The 16,102-nt window shown below is 25.4% G+C and overlaps 3 protein-coding genes across 3 annotated transcripts; 1 reads left to right on the forward strand and 2 right to left on the reverse strand.

The window, feature by feature from the left end:
- Window positions 1-482: 482 nt before the first annotated feature.
- LOC128951566 (uncharacterized) lies at window positions 483-2,920 on the reverse strand. Its single transcript, XM_054296812.1, has 4 exons — window positions 2,019-2,920; window positions 1,433-1,948; window positions 1,249-1,352; window positions 483-707 (listed from the first exon to the last, which is right to left on the reverse strand). Exons 1-4 carry the CDS (start codon window positions 2,689-2,691, stop codon window positions 483-485), a joined length of 1,518 nt encoding a protein of 505 aa, XP_054152787.1. The 5' UTR covers window positions 2,692-2,920.
- Window positions 2,921-7,539: 4,619 nt separating this feature from the next.
- LOC128951568 (luciferin 4-monooxygenase-like) lies at window positions 7,540-10,237 on the reverse strand. The gene is made up of 4 exons (XM_054296813.1): window positions 10,115-10,237; window positions 8,307-9,225; window positions 7,725-8,240; window positions 7,540-7,649 (listed from the first exon to the last, which is right to left on the reverse strand). Exons 1-4 carry the CDS (start codon window positions 10,235-10,237, stop codon window positions 7,540-7,542), a joined length of 1,668 nt encoding a protein of 555 aa, XP_054152788.1.
- Window positions 10,238-11,246: 1,009 nt separating this feature from the next.
- On the forward strand, window positions 11,247-13,758 carry LOC128952065 (homeobox protein 2-like). Its single transcript, XM_054297398.1, has 4 exons — window positions 11,247-11,376; window positions 11,675-12,151; window positions 12,250-12,849; window positions 13,292-13,758. The coding sequence occupies exons 1-4, from the start codon at window positions 11,283-11,285 to the stop codon at window positions 13,753-13,755; spliced, it is 1,635 nt and encodes a 544-aa protein (XP_054153373.1). The 5' UTR covers window positions 11,247-11,282; the 3' UTR covers window positions 13,756-13,758.
- Window positions 13,759-16,102: the final 2,344 nt, after the last annotated feature.

Here is a 16,102-nt window from a genome sequence, read left to right on the forward strand (position 1 = left end):
CAAATAAAATAGTTGTTAAATATATTTGTATTAATAATAATAATTAATTGGTTTTTAAATATTGAAATTTAATTATTGATTGAATAGAAAATTTATTTTTTTTATTAAAACTTTGTTTATAAATCTAAATACTAATAATTTGTTTTAGTTTTATCCATTAATTGATTATTAAGTAAATTGTTATTTTTTAATTTTGCAAATTACAATAAAACAAAAATATTTAGCTTTTAACTAAAAAAAAAATTAAATTTTCAAAAATAAATTATATTATATATTTTATTCAATTATTTTAATTTATTATTAATAATATTTATAAATTAAAAAAAAAGTTACAATAATATTATTGTAAAATTTGCTAAAAAGTGTTAATAATTAGAAAATTATTTGCTTTTGTTTTTAAATTAATATTTTATTTCATAACACATAGTATAAGACAACAAAAATTAGTTCAAAATTTAGTTTTTTCTTTTTTTTCATTACAATTATTTGAATAAATCTTCAAATTTCATATTATGAATGGCTTTTCCCATATAGTTTGCTAACTCTTTCTGAACAATCTCTTTGACTACCGGTTCCTGACTTTTGACGATAGCATCGGTTAACTTATTGAATGGCCAAACAAGTCGACCACATTTGATCCGAAATCCTTGTTTGGATTTCAATTGAATATCTTTTAGCAGAAGTTTTTGCATTAGTTTTATCCGCTTCTAATCGTACGGTAAGTATTGCCCGTTTGAGCGATAATTTTAATTCCCGATTTTTAATGGATATCCGATGAAATAGTTTTGCACTGACTTTATAGTCGGCACTGATATCCTGGACAACAAATATCGGTAACAATTAGTTTTTCTTTTGACGCCAAACTAGTCGACTACTAGTTTATATCGAGAGAGAGAGAGAGAGAGAGAGAGAGAGAGAGAGAGAGAGAGAGAGAGAGAGAGAGAGAGAGAGAGAGAGATAGAATACAGAGAAACAGTAGCTTCAATACACCAGTAGTTAGATAACCAGTTAATAGAAAATTGATTTTTTTCCCAATAATTTTGTTCATTAATTTAGTTTATTTTCTTTGCAAAACAATTTTTATTTTTTCTATTAGTATATATAAGTGTATACATTGTCTATATATATATATATATATATATATATATATATATAAAATGCATATTTTTCAATAACAATCATTTATAAATAAAAAATTATTTTTATTAGATTTACTAATATTTTTTAATCAATAATTTCATTTTTGACCATGTTGCGATAAAATTTACGATCAACTTTGCCAATATTTATACGTTTAATATTATCGACAAACTGTACACCACCTTTTAGTTGCTTAGTATAAGCTAATGTATCTAAAAATTTTTAATTTGAAAAAAAACTTTTTAACATAAAAATATTAATTAATTTTATTATTATTATTGAAAAAACGTACCTGCTACAAATTTTTTAATATCTATATCGCTAACAACAGTAGTCTGTCCACTATTGAGTTTGACGTAAGCCCGGGGCCATTGACTACCCGACCGATTGTTGACATCCACTACAGCCGCTTCGGCAATGGACGGGTGGGTCAACAAAAACTGTTCGATTTCGACGGGACTAACATTAACATAGAGATTACCGTCGGCCACACGTATGATCTCTTTTAGGCGATCGGTAATATAGATATTACCGCTCAGGTCGTAGTGGCCAATATCGCCAGTCATATACCAACCGTCCGAATCAAATGCCTCCCCAAAGGCCCGATCGTTGTTGACATAACCGGCAAATAGTTTCAATCCGCGTACACACAGTTCACCGTCACTGTTCGGTCCCAACGGTTGGCCAGTGGCCAAATCGGCTACTTTGCATTCAGTACCCGGCGATACTGGTCCACAGTTTCCCGATTTAAATTCATCGGCAATATTACGGCCGGCAGTTATAAACAGATATTCAGTCATACCGTAACCTAAGCATTATATAAATACAGTATTTTTTAACTACCTGTCCCTGAACTACAGTGTTTATACTATACATACCCTCTCTAAATATAACATTATATTTATCAATGATATCCCGGGCAATGTTACCGGGAAAGGCGGCGCCACCCGTATTGACTATCTGTAGGCTAGACATGTCATATCTGCTGAATACGTCCGGATCGACTAATCGGCGGCCAAACGATGGAAATGTACCCAAAAATGTTATCCTATAGGTTTCGACCGACTGGAACAGCAGATGATCATCAAACTGACTGTAGATAACTAGTGGATAACCCATACATAGTTGCAACGGTAGTATTGCCGATCCGCTGATGTGGCCAAACGGATAGGGAAAAGCTATACAATGTTTTTTCAAAGCACCGGGCGATGAAACTATGTCCGGGTCTAGAAAATGACCACGCTCATGCATCAGTATCAATATCGACTGGTGCTTGAGTTTAACACACTTGGGTGAACCAGTACTGCCCGATGTATGTATATAGAGGAACGGGTCGTTATCGGGATCGACATCAAAATAGGGTACACGTGCTGCTGCTGCTGCTAATAATAATAATAATAACGACTGTCCATCGATGAGCAGCTGATCGTATGTCAGATGATGATTGTGTTGGCCATCAAATATGACCACCAGTTTAACAACATTATCGGTGTTGGTGTTGTTGTTATCGATGACATCCTTGAATTTAGGTAAGTCCTCGTTGGTTGTCATTATAATCGTTGAACCGGTAGACCGGTATTCATGGCCAACTTCGTAGGCCCCAAATGTAGGACTAAACGGACAAATGGTTAGACCCAGAAAATATGCCGCAAATCTGAGTACCGAATGTTGTATAGAGTTGTGGCCATAGAATGCTATTTTATCCGTTTTGGTGACACCACTGGCCACAAGTGCCGCACCGATACTCAGGGACTGGTGTTTCAATTGGCCAACAGTTAGCTGTTGTCCAGTATAGGCGTCAATCTATAAGTTAAAAAAAAATAAAAATATTTTTTTTTTAAATTATAGATTAAAAATTATTTTTTCAATAAAATCAATCAATTAACTAACATTTGAGTTGCATAATAAATAATATTTAATTAACTAATATTTATTAAATAAATAATCTAGATAATTTATGTATTAAATTATTTATATATATATATATTATTAAATTATTATATATCTATATATTTTTTTTTTTGAAAAAAAATCTAATAGTGTTCATATATATATATGGGGTTACAAATCAATAAACATATACTTATTTTTATATTGTTAAGCAGTCACTGGTCGACCCGTTTTATTACCCAATTATTAACTGTTATATTAATTAATGGGAATTTTCAGGTGATCCAGTACATACTGCTTTTAATACAATATGCAGATAAAAAGTTCGCACCTATATGTGAAATCCTTCTACTGATGATAAATAATTTTTTTTTATTTAATTTGTTAAAATTAAAAAAAAACAATTTTGTTGACTACCGGCTACTAACATTTCACCATTATTAACGATTAACTTATTAAAAACAATACTTAACTTACAGTAAATACTGTATTTATATATATTTATAATTATTTATTTATTTATATATTCAAACTATTAATTTATTAATTACTAATCAGGATATATATATACTGTATATATAATGTATTAGTATATATATGATGACAGTGTACACAATCTATAATACATTTAATCAATAATTAGATTATAATTTTATATATAATTTTATACTATGTAAATATACCTATATATTTATATTTAAGGTATATATATATATACTGTATATATTATACAGTTAAATTTATTTTTATCATTGTTTAACTAGGACATTAACCTTAATACTAAACAGGTATTTAAATAAAAATTTCAAATTAGTTTATATTTATCACTTAAAATTTTCTATAGATAATCTTTTAAGACTAATTTTTAACTTATAAAATATTTTTGACTATAAATATCAGCAACAATTTTCATTATTATAAAAATATTTATATATATACAGGTATATTGATATTACAAAATTTATATCTATATAATAATTTATTTGATAATAATAATAATTATTATTATTTAATTAAATTTGAATATAAACTTAAAATTTGTTTTGTTGTTGAGGACTAGCCATGACTGATAATATCAATAATAATAATAATACTAATAATAATAGCCTAACCAGTTGTCGGGGGCGCCGATTGACAACAATAGACATATTATTAGACGAAATGTTTGCCGACCTATTGTGCGGCATATGTTACGTCATTTGCCGCCAACCAGTAGTCCAGACTCCGTGCTGTCGACACTTGTATTGTAGAGATTGTATGACTAGTTGGCTAAATAGTAGTATCGGCGCTGAAAATAATGGCCAAAACATACGCTATCGGCAAACATGTCCATTGGATAGTCGGCCGCTAACTGTTAAACAACTAATCAAACCGTCACTACTTGTAACCAATATATTGATGAATATAAATAATCAAGGTAATATACTGTATATATATTAATAGTATTTATTTATTTAAATATATTATATTAATAATTTTTTATTTAATATATAAGATTACTTTAGAAATACTAAATAAAAAATATATTGTTTTAAAAGTTTAGAGATTAAAGTTAATTTGTTTAAATAATAAATATTTGTATTTACTTAAAATTAATTATAACTGTTTTTATTTCACATTAGTCTAGTAATACTAATAACAATAAATATTATCTATTAGTAAATAATATTTATTTTTTTTTAAATTTATAATATATATGCTATTAATATACTTAACTATAAAATAAAATTCAAGTTTAAAAATACTTATATTAAATTACTATTAATATTTATTTGCTAATACAGTAATATTAAATAATTAATTTAAGAGTATAAAAGTTTAAATTTGTTTAAATAAACATTTTATTCAATATATGTTATTAAAAATTAATAATAATATACATATACAGTATATTTATCTATATAAATAGGAAATTTTTAAAAAATTAAATTACTCATATCTAATATTTGTTTAATCATAGTTTAAAAATAATAATAGTATTATTCATATTTTAATTTTAATACATTGTATTATTATTATAGTTTTTTAGTTTAATATATATATAATTATTAACTATATTGATATATATATATATATACTATAAAATTATAAGTTAGTAAATATTACTAAAACTATTAGATATTATGACTAATGATTAGTATTATATTAAGAGTTTTAAATTTATATATATATTATAAAATACTTATCAATAATTTTTTTTCCTATACTATTCAGTTTAATAATTAATTTTTTTAAAATAAATATATATAAATAGGAATACATTATATTAAAAAATAATCATTTGCTTTACAAATGTGATGCTATTAACATTAAAATAAAATTATTTATTTTTTTTGTAACTATTAATAATTACTCTGTATTAAAATATAACATTTATCTATAATTTAATAATTAAAAAAAATATTATTTGAGTAATTAAACTATATATCAATCGGTATGTTATATAATAATAATATTTAAATTTTGAATTTAATTTATATCTATTTTTTTTGGTAATTATTTTATCTAGCTAAAATGCCAGTGCTATCAACAATTGATGATAATAGAGTTGTCACTGAATTATCATCAATTGTTCACCTAATCAAATGCATCAATTGTAAGGCCATACCAGTCCAGCCAATGTCAAGACAGTGCTGTGAATGGATAGTTATGTGCAGTCGGTGTTCAACCGATGCGGACAACAACAATCAGCCCTGTCCTATGTGTATGACGACAACCGGCAGATTTACTATCGACTCAGTCAACCCAAGGATAAGGGAGTGGTTGTCGAAAATCATCGTTAAGTGTCAATACCATATGTCCGGCGGCTGTAAGTATACAAACATTATCGATGAACTACTCATACATGAGACTATATGTCCGACACTGTTGGACATACTATGTCTGTATTGCGATCAACGGATGGGCGATCATCCAATTATAGAGCCAACAGCCGTAGCAGCCGATGGCGGCGGCGGAGGAACAGTAGATGTGGCCAACAATAGTAACCATCCATTTGCGTGCATAAGACTTATGGCAAACAGGCTGTCGGTGTTGTCCGCCAAGTCGTCGTCGTCGTCGTCGTCGGCCAGCAGTTCCGGTCATTGGCTCCGTCGTCGTCAGCAAAATGTGTTGAATGAGGAAATCGTTGATCGAGTAGAGGGAGAGGACAGGTCTATAATGTCAACAAAGTATGCAATTATGTCATATTTTGGTGTTTTATTTTTAGCAATTGTGTTAATAATTGCACTGTTATTAAGTCATACACTTTATTTGAAAACTTAGATTAATTATTAGATTACAACAAAATATCTCATGTTTTTTATTAACTAATTATTGCTAAAATTGATTTATTGGTATTTGGTTAATATTTTTTGTTTGTTTAAACAAAAATTTAAATTGTTTTTTTTAACTATCATATTATATTGTATTAATTGATTTTCACGTTTGAGTTCAAAATCTATAATTAAATTGTTTTTTATTTTTTTCAAATTACAATATATTAACAAAAAATTAAATTTAGAAAATAAATTATTTTATATTTTATTTAATTATTTTTTAATTTATTATTAATAATATATTTTATTTTAAAATTATATAATATTATTGTAAAATTTGTTTTAAAGAGTTGATTAATAATTAGACAATTATTTGTTTTTAAATTTAATATTTTATTTCACAACACATAGTATAAGACAAACAAAAATTAGTTCAAAATTTTTATTTACTTTTTTTTCAATACAATTGTTTGAATAACTCTTCAAAATTTCATGATATGAATGGCTTTTCACATATAATTTGCTGAACTCTTTCCTCTGAACAATCTGTTCCTGACTACCGGTTCCTGACTTTATTGACTATAGCATCGGTTAACTAATTGAATGGCCAAACAATGGTCGACAACTTTTTTTTTTTTGACACCGAAATACTTGTTTTGGATTTCAATTGAATATCTTTTAGCAGAAGTTTTTCCATTAGTTTTATCCGCTTCTAATCGTACGGTAAGTATTGCCCGTTTGAGCGATAGTTTTATAATTTCCGATTCTTTATGGATATCCTATGAAATAGTTTTGCACTGACTTTATAGTCGGTGACTGATATCCTGGACAACAAATATCGGTAACAATTATTAGTTTTTCTTTTGACGCCAAACTCGTCGACTACCAGTGCATATCGAGAGAGAGAGAGAGAGAGAGAGAGAGAGAGAGAGAGAGAGAAAGAGAGAGAGAGAGAAAGAAAGAAAGAAAGAGAGAGAGAGAGAGAGAGTATACAGAGAAACAGTAGATTCAATACACCAGTAGTTAGATAACCAGTTAATAGAAAATTGATTTTTTTTCCCAATAATTTTGTTCATTAATTTAGTTTTAATTTTCTTTGCAAAACAATTTTTAATTTGTCTATTAGTATATATAAGTGTATACATTGTCTATATATATATATATATAATGCATATTTTTCAATAACAATCATTTATAAATAAAAAATTATTTTTATTAGATTTACTAAAATTTTTTAATCAATAATTTCATTTTAGACCATGTTGCGATAAAATTTACGATCAACTTTGCCAATATTTATACGTTTAATATTATCGACAAACTGTACACCACCTTTTAGTTGCTTAGTATAAGCTAATGTATCTAAAAAAAAAACAAAAATTAAAAAAATAACATAAAAATATTAATTAATTTTATTATTATTATTAAAAAACGTACCTGCTACAAATTTTTTAATATCTATATCGCTAACAACAGTAGTCTGTCCACTATTGAGTTTGACGTAAGCCCGGGGCCATTGAGTACCCGACCGATTGTTGACACCCACTACAGCCGCTTCGGCAATGGACGGGTGGGTCAACAAAAACTGCTCGATTTCGACGGGACTAACATTAACATAGAGATTACCGTCGGCTACACGTATGATCTCTTTCAGGCGATCGGTAATATAGATATTACCGCTCGGGTCGTAGTGGCCAATATCGCCAGTCCTATACCAACCGTCCGAATCAAATGCCTCCCCAAAGGCCCGATCGTTGTTGACATAGCCGGCAAATAGTTTCAATCCGCGTACACACAGTTCACCGTCACTGTTCGGTCCCAACGGTTGGCCAGTGGCCAAATCGGCTACTTTGCATTCAGTACCGGGCGATACTGGTCCACAGTTTCCCGATTTAAATTCATCGGCAATATTACGGCCGGCAGTTATAAACAGATATTCAGTCATACCGTAACCTAAGCATTATATAAATACAGTATTTTTTTACTACCTGTCCCTGAATTAGTGTTTACTATACATACCCTCTCTAAATATAACATTATATTTATCAATGATATCCCGGGCAACGTTACCGGGAAAGGCGGCGCCACCCGTATTGACTATCTGTAGGCTAGACATGTCATATCTGCTGAATACGTCCGGATCGACTAATCGGCGGCCAAACGATGGAAATGTACCCAAAAATGTTATCCTATAGGTTTCGACTGACTTGAACAGCAGGTGCTCATCAAATTGACTGTAGATAACTAGCGGATAACCCATACATAGCTGTAGCGGTAGTATTGCCGATCCGCTGATGTGGCCAAACGGATAGGGAAAAGCTATACAATGTTTTTTCAAAGCACCGGGCGATGAAACTATGTCCGGGTCGAGAAAATGGCCACGCTCGTGCATCAGTATCAATATCGACTGGTGCTTGAGTTTAACACACTTGGGTGAACCAGTACTGCCCGATGTATGAATATAGATGAACGGGTCGTTGTCGGGGTCGACATCAAAATAGGGTACACGTGCTGCTAATAATGACTGTCCATCATTGGCTCCATCATCGATGAGCAGCTGATCGTATGTTAGGTAATCTTTGTGTTGGCCATCAAATATGACCACCAGTTTAACAACATTAACGGTGTTGTTGTCGGTGTTATCGATGACATCCTTGAATTTAGGTAAGTCATCGTTGGTTGTCATTATAATTGTTGCACCGGTAGACCGGTATTCATGGCCAACTTCGTAGGCCCCGAATGTAGGACTAAGCGGACAAAACGGTAGTCCCAGAAAATATGCCGCAAATCTGAGTACCGAATGTTGTATAGAGTTGTGGCCATAGAATGCTATTTTATCCGATTTGGTGACACCTTTGGCCACAAGTGCCCGACCGATACTCAGGGACTGGTGTTTCAATTGGCCAACAGTTAGCTGTTGTCCAGTATAGGCGTCAATCTATAAGTTTAAAAAAAATATTTTTTTTTTAAATTATAGATTAAAAATATTTTTAAATAAAATCAATTAATTAACTAAAATTTGAGTTGCATAATATAAAATATTTAATTAACTAATATTTATTAATTAATTCAAGTTTATATTTAATTAATAAATAATCTAGATAATTTATGTATTAAATTATTTATATATATATATATATTATTAAATTATTATATATCTATATATTTTTTTTTGAAAAAAATCTAATAGTGTTCATATATATGGGGTTACAAATCAATAAACATATACTTATTTTATATTGTTAAGCAGCCACTGGTCGACCCGTTTTATTACCCAATTATTAACTGTTGTATTAATTAATGGGAATTTTCAGGTGATCCAGTACATACTTAATAAGTCTATAATTATTATACGTCTAATTGTCTATTGATTAATCGGAACACTATTATACTAAATAAAAAATTTCAATAATTTTTATCTAGCTAATAAATTGTGTTATTTATAAAAATTACAGTTTGTTAAAAAACAAATATTTATTATTATTATTTAATATGTATATATCATATATAGTTACTATTAATTTTATTAAAAAATTATATTATTATTATTATTATTATTAAAAAAAATAAATTATAAATAATTATAATTAAATAAACTATAAATTATACTAAATAATTAAAAAAAATGTTTTTAATTAATTTACAAATTATTTATTATCTTCAAATTGGAAAATTTATTTTTAATTTTTTAAGTTAAAAGAAAAAAACAAAATATAAATTACCAAAATAAAAAAAGTTAATTAAAATTTTTATATATATTTGTATTAATTATTTTAGAAAATTAAATATTATTTTGATTTTGATTTTTCGTTTTATACATTACATACCAAACAAACATTATTATCATCAAAACTGTTGAGTTTATGCCAAACATATTCACCGACTGTCCTCTCAGTTGGTATAACCACTGGTATCGATGACCGCAATATATTACTATCCGATGACAACATTTTAACATCAAATTAATAATAATAATAAAATGTTTTTTCTCAATATATTACTATTAATTACTATAAAAATTAAATTATTATTTAATATGTTTGTCTATTTACAAAAAAACATGTATTTTTATACTACAAAACAAAAATCAAAATGTTTTTCAATTTTAATCTTAAACTCATGTTTGTATATTAAATCTATGTTTTTGTGTACTGTATGTGTGTAATACTGTATGTTAATTTATTTATTTAATAAGTGATTAAAATTAATAAAATTATTTTATCTCATTTTGAACTCACTGTTATCATTATAAATGTGATTTTATTTAATGATATTTTTAAAAAAATATTTGCTAAGTTAGTTAAGTGCAAAATTAATTTTGTTAATTAAATTATTTTATAATAGATATTTTAAATTTTGAAAAAATATCTAAAATAATTTGTATGTTTAAATTGATAATAATTTATTTTATTTAAAAAAAAAAATCTATTTTATCTATTATGTTAGCTATTAATTAACTAATTATTATAAAATTATTAAATACATTTAATTTTTATTACTGATAAATACTATGAAAAAAAATTATTTTTAATTAATTAATTATTTTTTATTATTAATAATAAAATTATAATAAAACTTTAAATTAGTAAAACTCTCTCTCTCTCTCTCTCTCTCTCTCTCTCTCTCTCTCTATATATATATATATATATATATATAAGTTTGTTATGTCTGTCTGTCTTTTTTTTGTAAAAATATTTTTAATGTTAACTTAAAAAATTGTCAAAAAGGATATCCATTTTCCGTTAAAACATTTTAATACAAATAATACAAAATAAAATATAATAATTAATCTAATACAACAACAAAAAAATAATATAACTTAAATTAATAAAACAAATTAATTATAAATGTAATAAAAATTGTTTTAATTTTCTTTTTTATTTAAATAAAATTTTATTTGTTAATAATCTTTTTTGTTAAAAACATTTTCATTACATACTTTTTGATCAAATAAATTAAATCAGATTTTTTTTATTGTGTCATTAAAATAAAAATATGTTAAAACTTTTTGTTTTAATTATTTTAATTACTGGTCAACTAATCAGTGCTGCCGATGATAATAAAAAAGATGCTAAAAAATTTAGAGATGGTAATTATTAATTTAAAAATATAATTTTTAATATAACTAATTAAAAAATAATTTTTAAAAAAAACTAAATTGATTATTTTTTAAAGTTATTAAATTGAATTATTTTTTAATTCAGATTTTTTTAAAAACAATCATGTCTATTATTTTTAAGTTTATATTAAAAAATATTTTCATCAATTTTAATTATATAAATAATATTTTTTATATATATACTAATAATATTTTTATATATACTAATAATATTTTTTATATATATACTAATAATATTATAATTATTAAAATAATAATAAAAAATTAGATGAAATAGACATACCATCGACTATACCGAAACCGGGACACAAATCCGAGTATGACTACTACAAACCGGATACTAATAATAATAATGGTGTTCCCGATAGTAGGCAATTTGATGTCAAACATACCGGAGCCCCAGGAAAACCGGGACAACTAGAGCCACGTGATGATGTTGAACTAAAAAATCCCGGGGACGTCAATCCTGACGACAAACTAACTAAACCGGGAATTAAACCAAAATTAACCCCAAAAGTCGATTATGTGGACGAAAATAATAATAACAATAATGATAAAAATACTGGCTATGGTTATGATAGTAAAAAACCGGGCGATAATTATAATAGTGATAAGTTTCCCGATTTTCCTGGTTTTGAAACAAACGGAAATAATAAACCCGAAAAATATCCCGATCTAAGCAAAAATGATGGCAAAAAACCGGATATTATTGATATAAAACACGATAAAAAACCTGATATTCGAAGTAATAATAATAATAATTAATATTTTTTAAAAAAAATAATTAATATATAATCAATTTTTTAAAAATTTGTTAATTTTTTAAAACTTAATTTTCTTTAGATTTTCTACCAAATACTTATGGCGGCGGCGGTAATGGTGACGATACTAAAAATGTGGACAAATATCCGGCCAATGAACGGGTACCCGATTTTGGTGGTAAAATACCCGACAACGACGGTCAACAACAACAACAAGATAAATATCCCGAACATTCAAACACTAATAATCATAATAATAAAAATGATGATAAAAAACCAGACAAAACAATCGGCAGTGGATATCCATCAGCAGGCGATAGGCCATCGTTTGGCGGTAATGGAGGCGGCGATTCGGGACTAGACTCGTATCCGGGAGGAGGAGGAGCCGGTGGTGATGCCGGTGCTGGTGCTGGCAATGATGGCGGCAATAGTAAAGACTATAATGATTTTGGTAGCAAACCTGATGCCGGTGCTGGTGGTGGTGTTGGTGATGGTAGTAGTGGTTATGATAAACCAGTGGCACATGGAGGTGGAGAGGAAGGACACAAATTTCCGCACAAAGATGCCAAAGCTGGCAATAAAGTAGTGGACGAACTGTTGGATCTGATGAAACGGGACTACAGGACTGAGTTTGACAAACTAGCATTATCAGATGTCGGACCATTCAAACATGGACGATGGGGTTAGTAGTAGTAGTAGTATATATAATTGATTGCATTGACTGGTAGATTATTATTATTATTATTACAAAAACAAAAATAATTAAAATATTTATTTTTTAAAAAATTATCTTTAAGTTTTATAAATACAGTAATTATATTTTGTATGTATATTATATTGAGGGGAGAAAAAAACAGTTAGTTATTTATAATTAAGTATTTTGTAATTTTATCTCTAAGTTTAGTTTAATTTTCTAGTTTAGTATAGTAATAATAATTTTGTTTAATTATAGATATAGTTAATTAATTGCTAAATACTTTTTCATTTATTTTTTTATTATAATTTTTTTTTAAAAATTAATTTCAAATTTATTATTTTATTCCAAATTTTTTTTTTGAATACAGTAATATATTCCTATATAAATATATTGAAATTATTAAAATCATTAAAAAATTGAATTATAGGCTCAGTTACCCTAAAAAACGGTGTAGTCACTGGACTGACTAATATTGAACGACTGGGCAATGCACTGGTAGTCGACGAGTTTGGTGGGAAAAAACTAATTGTTACCGATATTGTTGTCCAGGATATCAGTGCCGACTATAAAGTCAGTGCAAAACTATTTCATAGGATATCCATAAAGAATCGGGAGCTGAAACTGGCGCTCAAACGGGCAATACTTACCGTACGATTAGAAGCGGATAAAACTAATGGAAAATTATTGCTTAAAGATATTCAATTGAAATCCAAACAGGGATTTGGTGTTAAAAGTGGTCGACTTGTTTGGCCATTCAATAAGTTAACCGATGCTATCGTCAAAAGTCAGGAACCGGTTGTCAAAGAGATTGTTCAGAAAGAGTTAGCAAATTATATGGGAAAAGCCATTCATAATATGAAATTTGAAGAGTTATTCAAACAATTGTATTGAAAAAATTAAATAAAAATAAAATTTTGAACTAATTTTTGTTGTCTTATACTATGTGTTATGAAATAAAATATTAAATTTAAAAAACAAACAAACAAATAGTTTTCTAATTATTAACCAATCTTTAAAAAACAAATTTTACAATAATATTATTGTAAATTTTTTTTATTTAAAAAAATATACTATTAATAAGATATGAAAATCACTGAATAAAATATAAAATAATAATTTTTTAAGTTATTCAAAAAAAAAATTAAATAATTTTTGTTGTCTTATACTATTAATATAATATATATTATTTGTTATAAAATAAAATATTAAATTTAAAAAACATTTTTTAATATTGATAATTATAATAATATAAATTAGTTTAGATTAATATTGTAGTAAATTTATATAATATATTGATATATATATATAAAAAAAATAATAATAATAAATATAAATTATAAACAAACTGTAATTTTTCTAAATAACACAATTTATTTGTTAGATAAATAATATTGAATTTTTAACTATTAAGTAGTGATCCGATCAATCAATAGACAATTAGTTGATAATAATAGACTGATTAAGTATGTCGTGGATCACCTGAAAATTCCCATTAATTAATACAACTGTTAATAATTGGGTAATAAAACGGGTCGATCTATGACTGCTTAACAATATAAAAATAAGTATATGTTTAATGATTTGTAACCCATATATGAACACTATTACATTTTTCAATATATATATATAAATATAAATACATTTAATACACAAATTATTTAGATTATTTATTAAGTTAAATATTATTTAAATATAAGCTTGAATTAATTAATAAAAATATTACTTAATTAAATATTAAATATTATTTATTATTCAACTATTAGTTAATTGATTGATTTTATTTATAAATTATTTTTAATGTATAATAAAATATATTATTATTATTTTTTTTTAAATATTGATATATAGATATGTAAATCAAATATTATTTATTAATTATAGTTTAATTCAAATATTTTTTTTAATAATAATTTTAGCAAATATTTTAATATGTTTTTGAAAATTTATTAATTAAACAAAATAAAACAATATTAATTTTTTAAATGATTAATAAATATATATATATGTATAAATTTTAATTAACTGATTTATTTTATAATTTATATTTTGTTTTTTTCTAGTAAATTAAAAAATTGGAGAAAGTTTGAAACTAATATTTGTAAATTAATTTTGTAAAATACTTTTTAAAAAAACTATTTAATATAATTTACAGTTTATCTAATTATAATTATTTTTAATTTAGTTTCTTTTCAAAAAAAAGTAATAACTTAATTATAATAATATAAATTAATAAAAATTTTAGTAATATTAAATATTTTGTCATGTAATCAAACTGTAATTTTATAAATAACACAATTTAATAGTTAGATAAAATAAATTCAATTTTTTAGATTTTAAATAGTGTTCCGATAAATCAATAAACAATTAGTCTATATATATGTATATATACTGTATATATTGTATATATATATATATATAGTAATAGATATTGTTTAATGACGAACCGAATCACTGTATAATAATAATTCCCATTAATATAACAAATAATTGGGTAATAATAATAAAAATACAGTCGATTTGCGGCTAATTAACAATAAAAAATAATGTTTATTGATTTGTACACCCCATATATGAACACTATTAATTTTTTTTAATTTTAAAATAATTATTTTTACAATTATAAATATATTGTATTAATTTGTATGGAAATATTATACTGTTAGTTTAATTTAAAATTTTTTAGTTTATATAATAATAATAATTTACAATTATATTTATATTTGATAATTAATTGCTAAATAATATTTATTTAATTTCATTAATGATTATTTCAAAATTTATAATACAGTATATTATAATTGTAATTATTAATAATAATAATAATAATATTATTATTATTAAATTTTAAATAAAAATTTTATTATAATGTCTAATGAAGACAACATAAAACTTAATAACAGATCTATAAATATATAATTATTAAACTTTAAAATATAATAATAAACGTATAAAAATCAATAAAAATAAATAATAGTATTAGTAAAATATATTGATAAAAATATGTTATTATTATTGAATTAAAAAAAATTTTTATTCACAAACTGTATTTTAAACAAATTATTATAATTGTAAGTCATATATAAAAAGTTTATTGCATTATTAATTACTAGTGTTCCGATTAATCAATAAATAATAATAATAATAACAATGCATATAATTAATACACAGTTATTTACTGTAAATGATTAAAGTTAACTTTACATATAAAAATAATTTAGCTTATTGATTAGTACTATGG

The sequence above is a fragment of the Oppia nitens genome, unplaced genomic scaffold (genome assembly GCF_028296485.1).
Source record: "Oppia nitens isolate AA-2021 unplaced genomic scaffold, nextdenovo-longstitch-racon4-pilon3 scaffold1_pilon_pilon_pilon, whole genome shotgun sequence".
Classification (NCBI taxonomy): domain Eukaryota; kingdom Metazoa; phylum Arthropoda; class Arachnida; order Sarcoptiformes; family Oppiidae; genus Oppia; species Oppia nitens.

Coding starts and splice junctions, on each gene's coding strand:
- LOC128951566 (XM_054296812.1), bottom strand. CDS start 2,691: ATGACAACCAACGAGGACTTACCTAAATTCAAGGATGTCATCGATAAC. Junction 1,949..2,018: donor TAATGTTATATTTAGAGAGG/GTATGTATAGTA, acceptor TATAATGCTTAG/GTTACGGTATGACTGAATAT. Junction 1,353..1,432: donor TATTAAAAAATTTGTAGCAG/GTACGTTTTTTC, acceptor AAAAATTTTTAG/ATACATTAGCTTATACTAAG.
- LOC128952065 (XM_054297398.1), top strand. CDS start 11,283: ATGTTAAAACTTTTTGTTTTAATTATTTTAATTACTGGTCAACTAATC. Junction 12,152..12,249: donor TAAAAAACCTGATATTCGAA/GTAATAATAATA, acceptor AATTTTCTTTAG/ATTTTCTACCAAATACTTAT. Junction 12,850..13,291: donor ATTCAAACATGGACGATGGG/GTTAGTAGTAGT, acceptor ATTGAATTATAG/GCTCAGTTACCCTAAAAAAC.
- LOC128951568 (XM_054296813.1), bottom strand. CDS start 10,237: ATGTTGTCATCGGATAGTAATATATTGCGGTCATCGATACCAGTGGTT. Junction 9,226..10,114: donor ATGATAATAATGTTTGTTTG/GTATGTAATGTA, acceptor TTAAACTTATAG/ATTGACGCCTATACTGGACA. Junction 7,650..7,724: donor TATTAAAAAATTTGTAGCAG/GTACGTTTTTTA, acceptor TTTTTTTTTTAG/ATACATTAGCTTATACTAAG.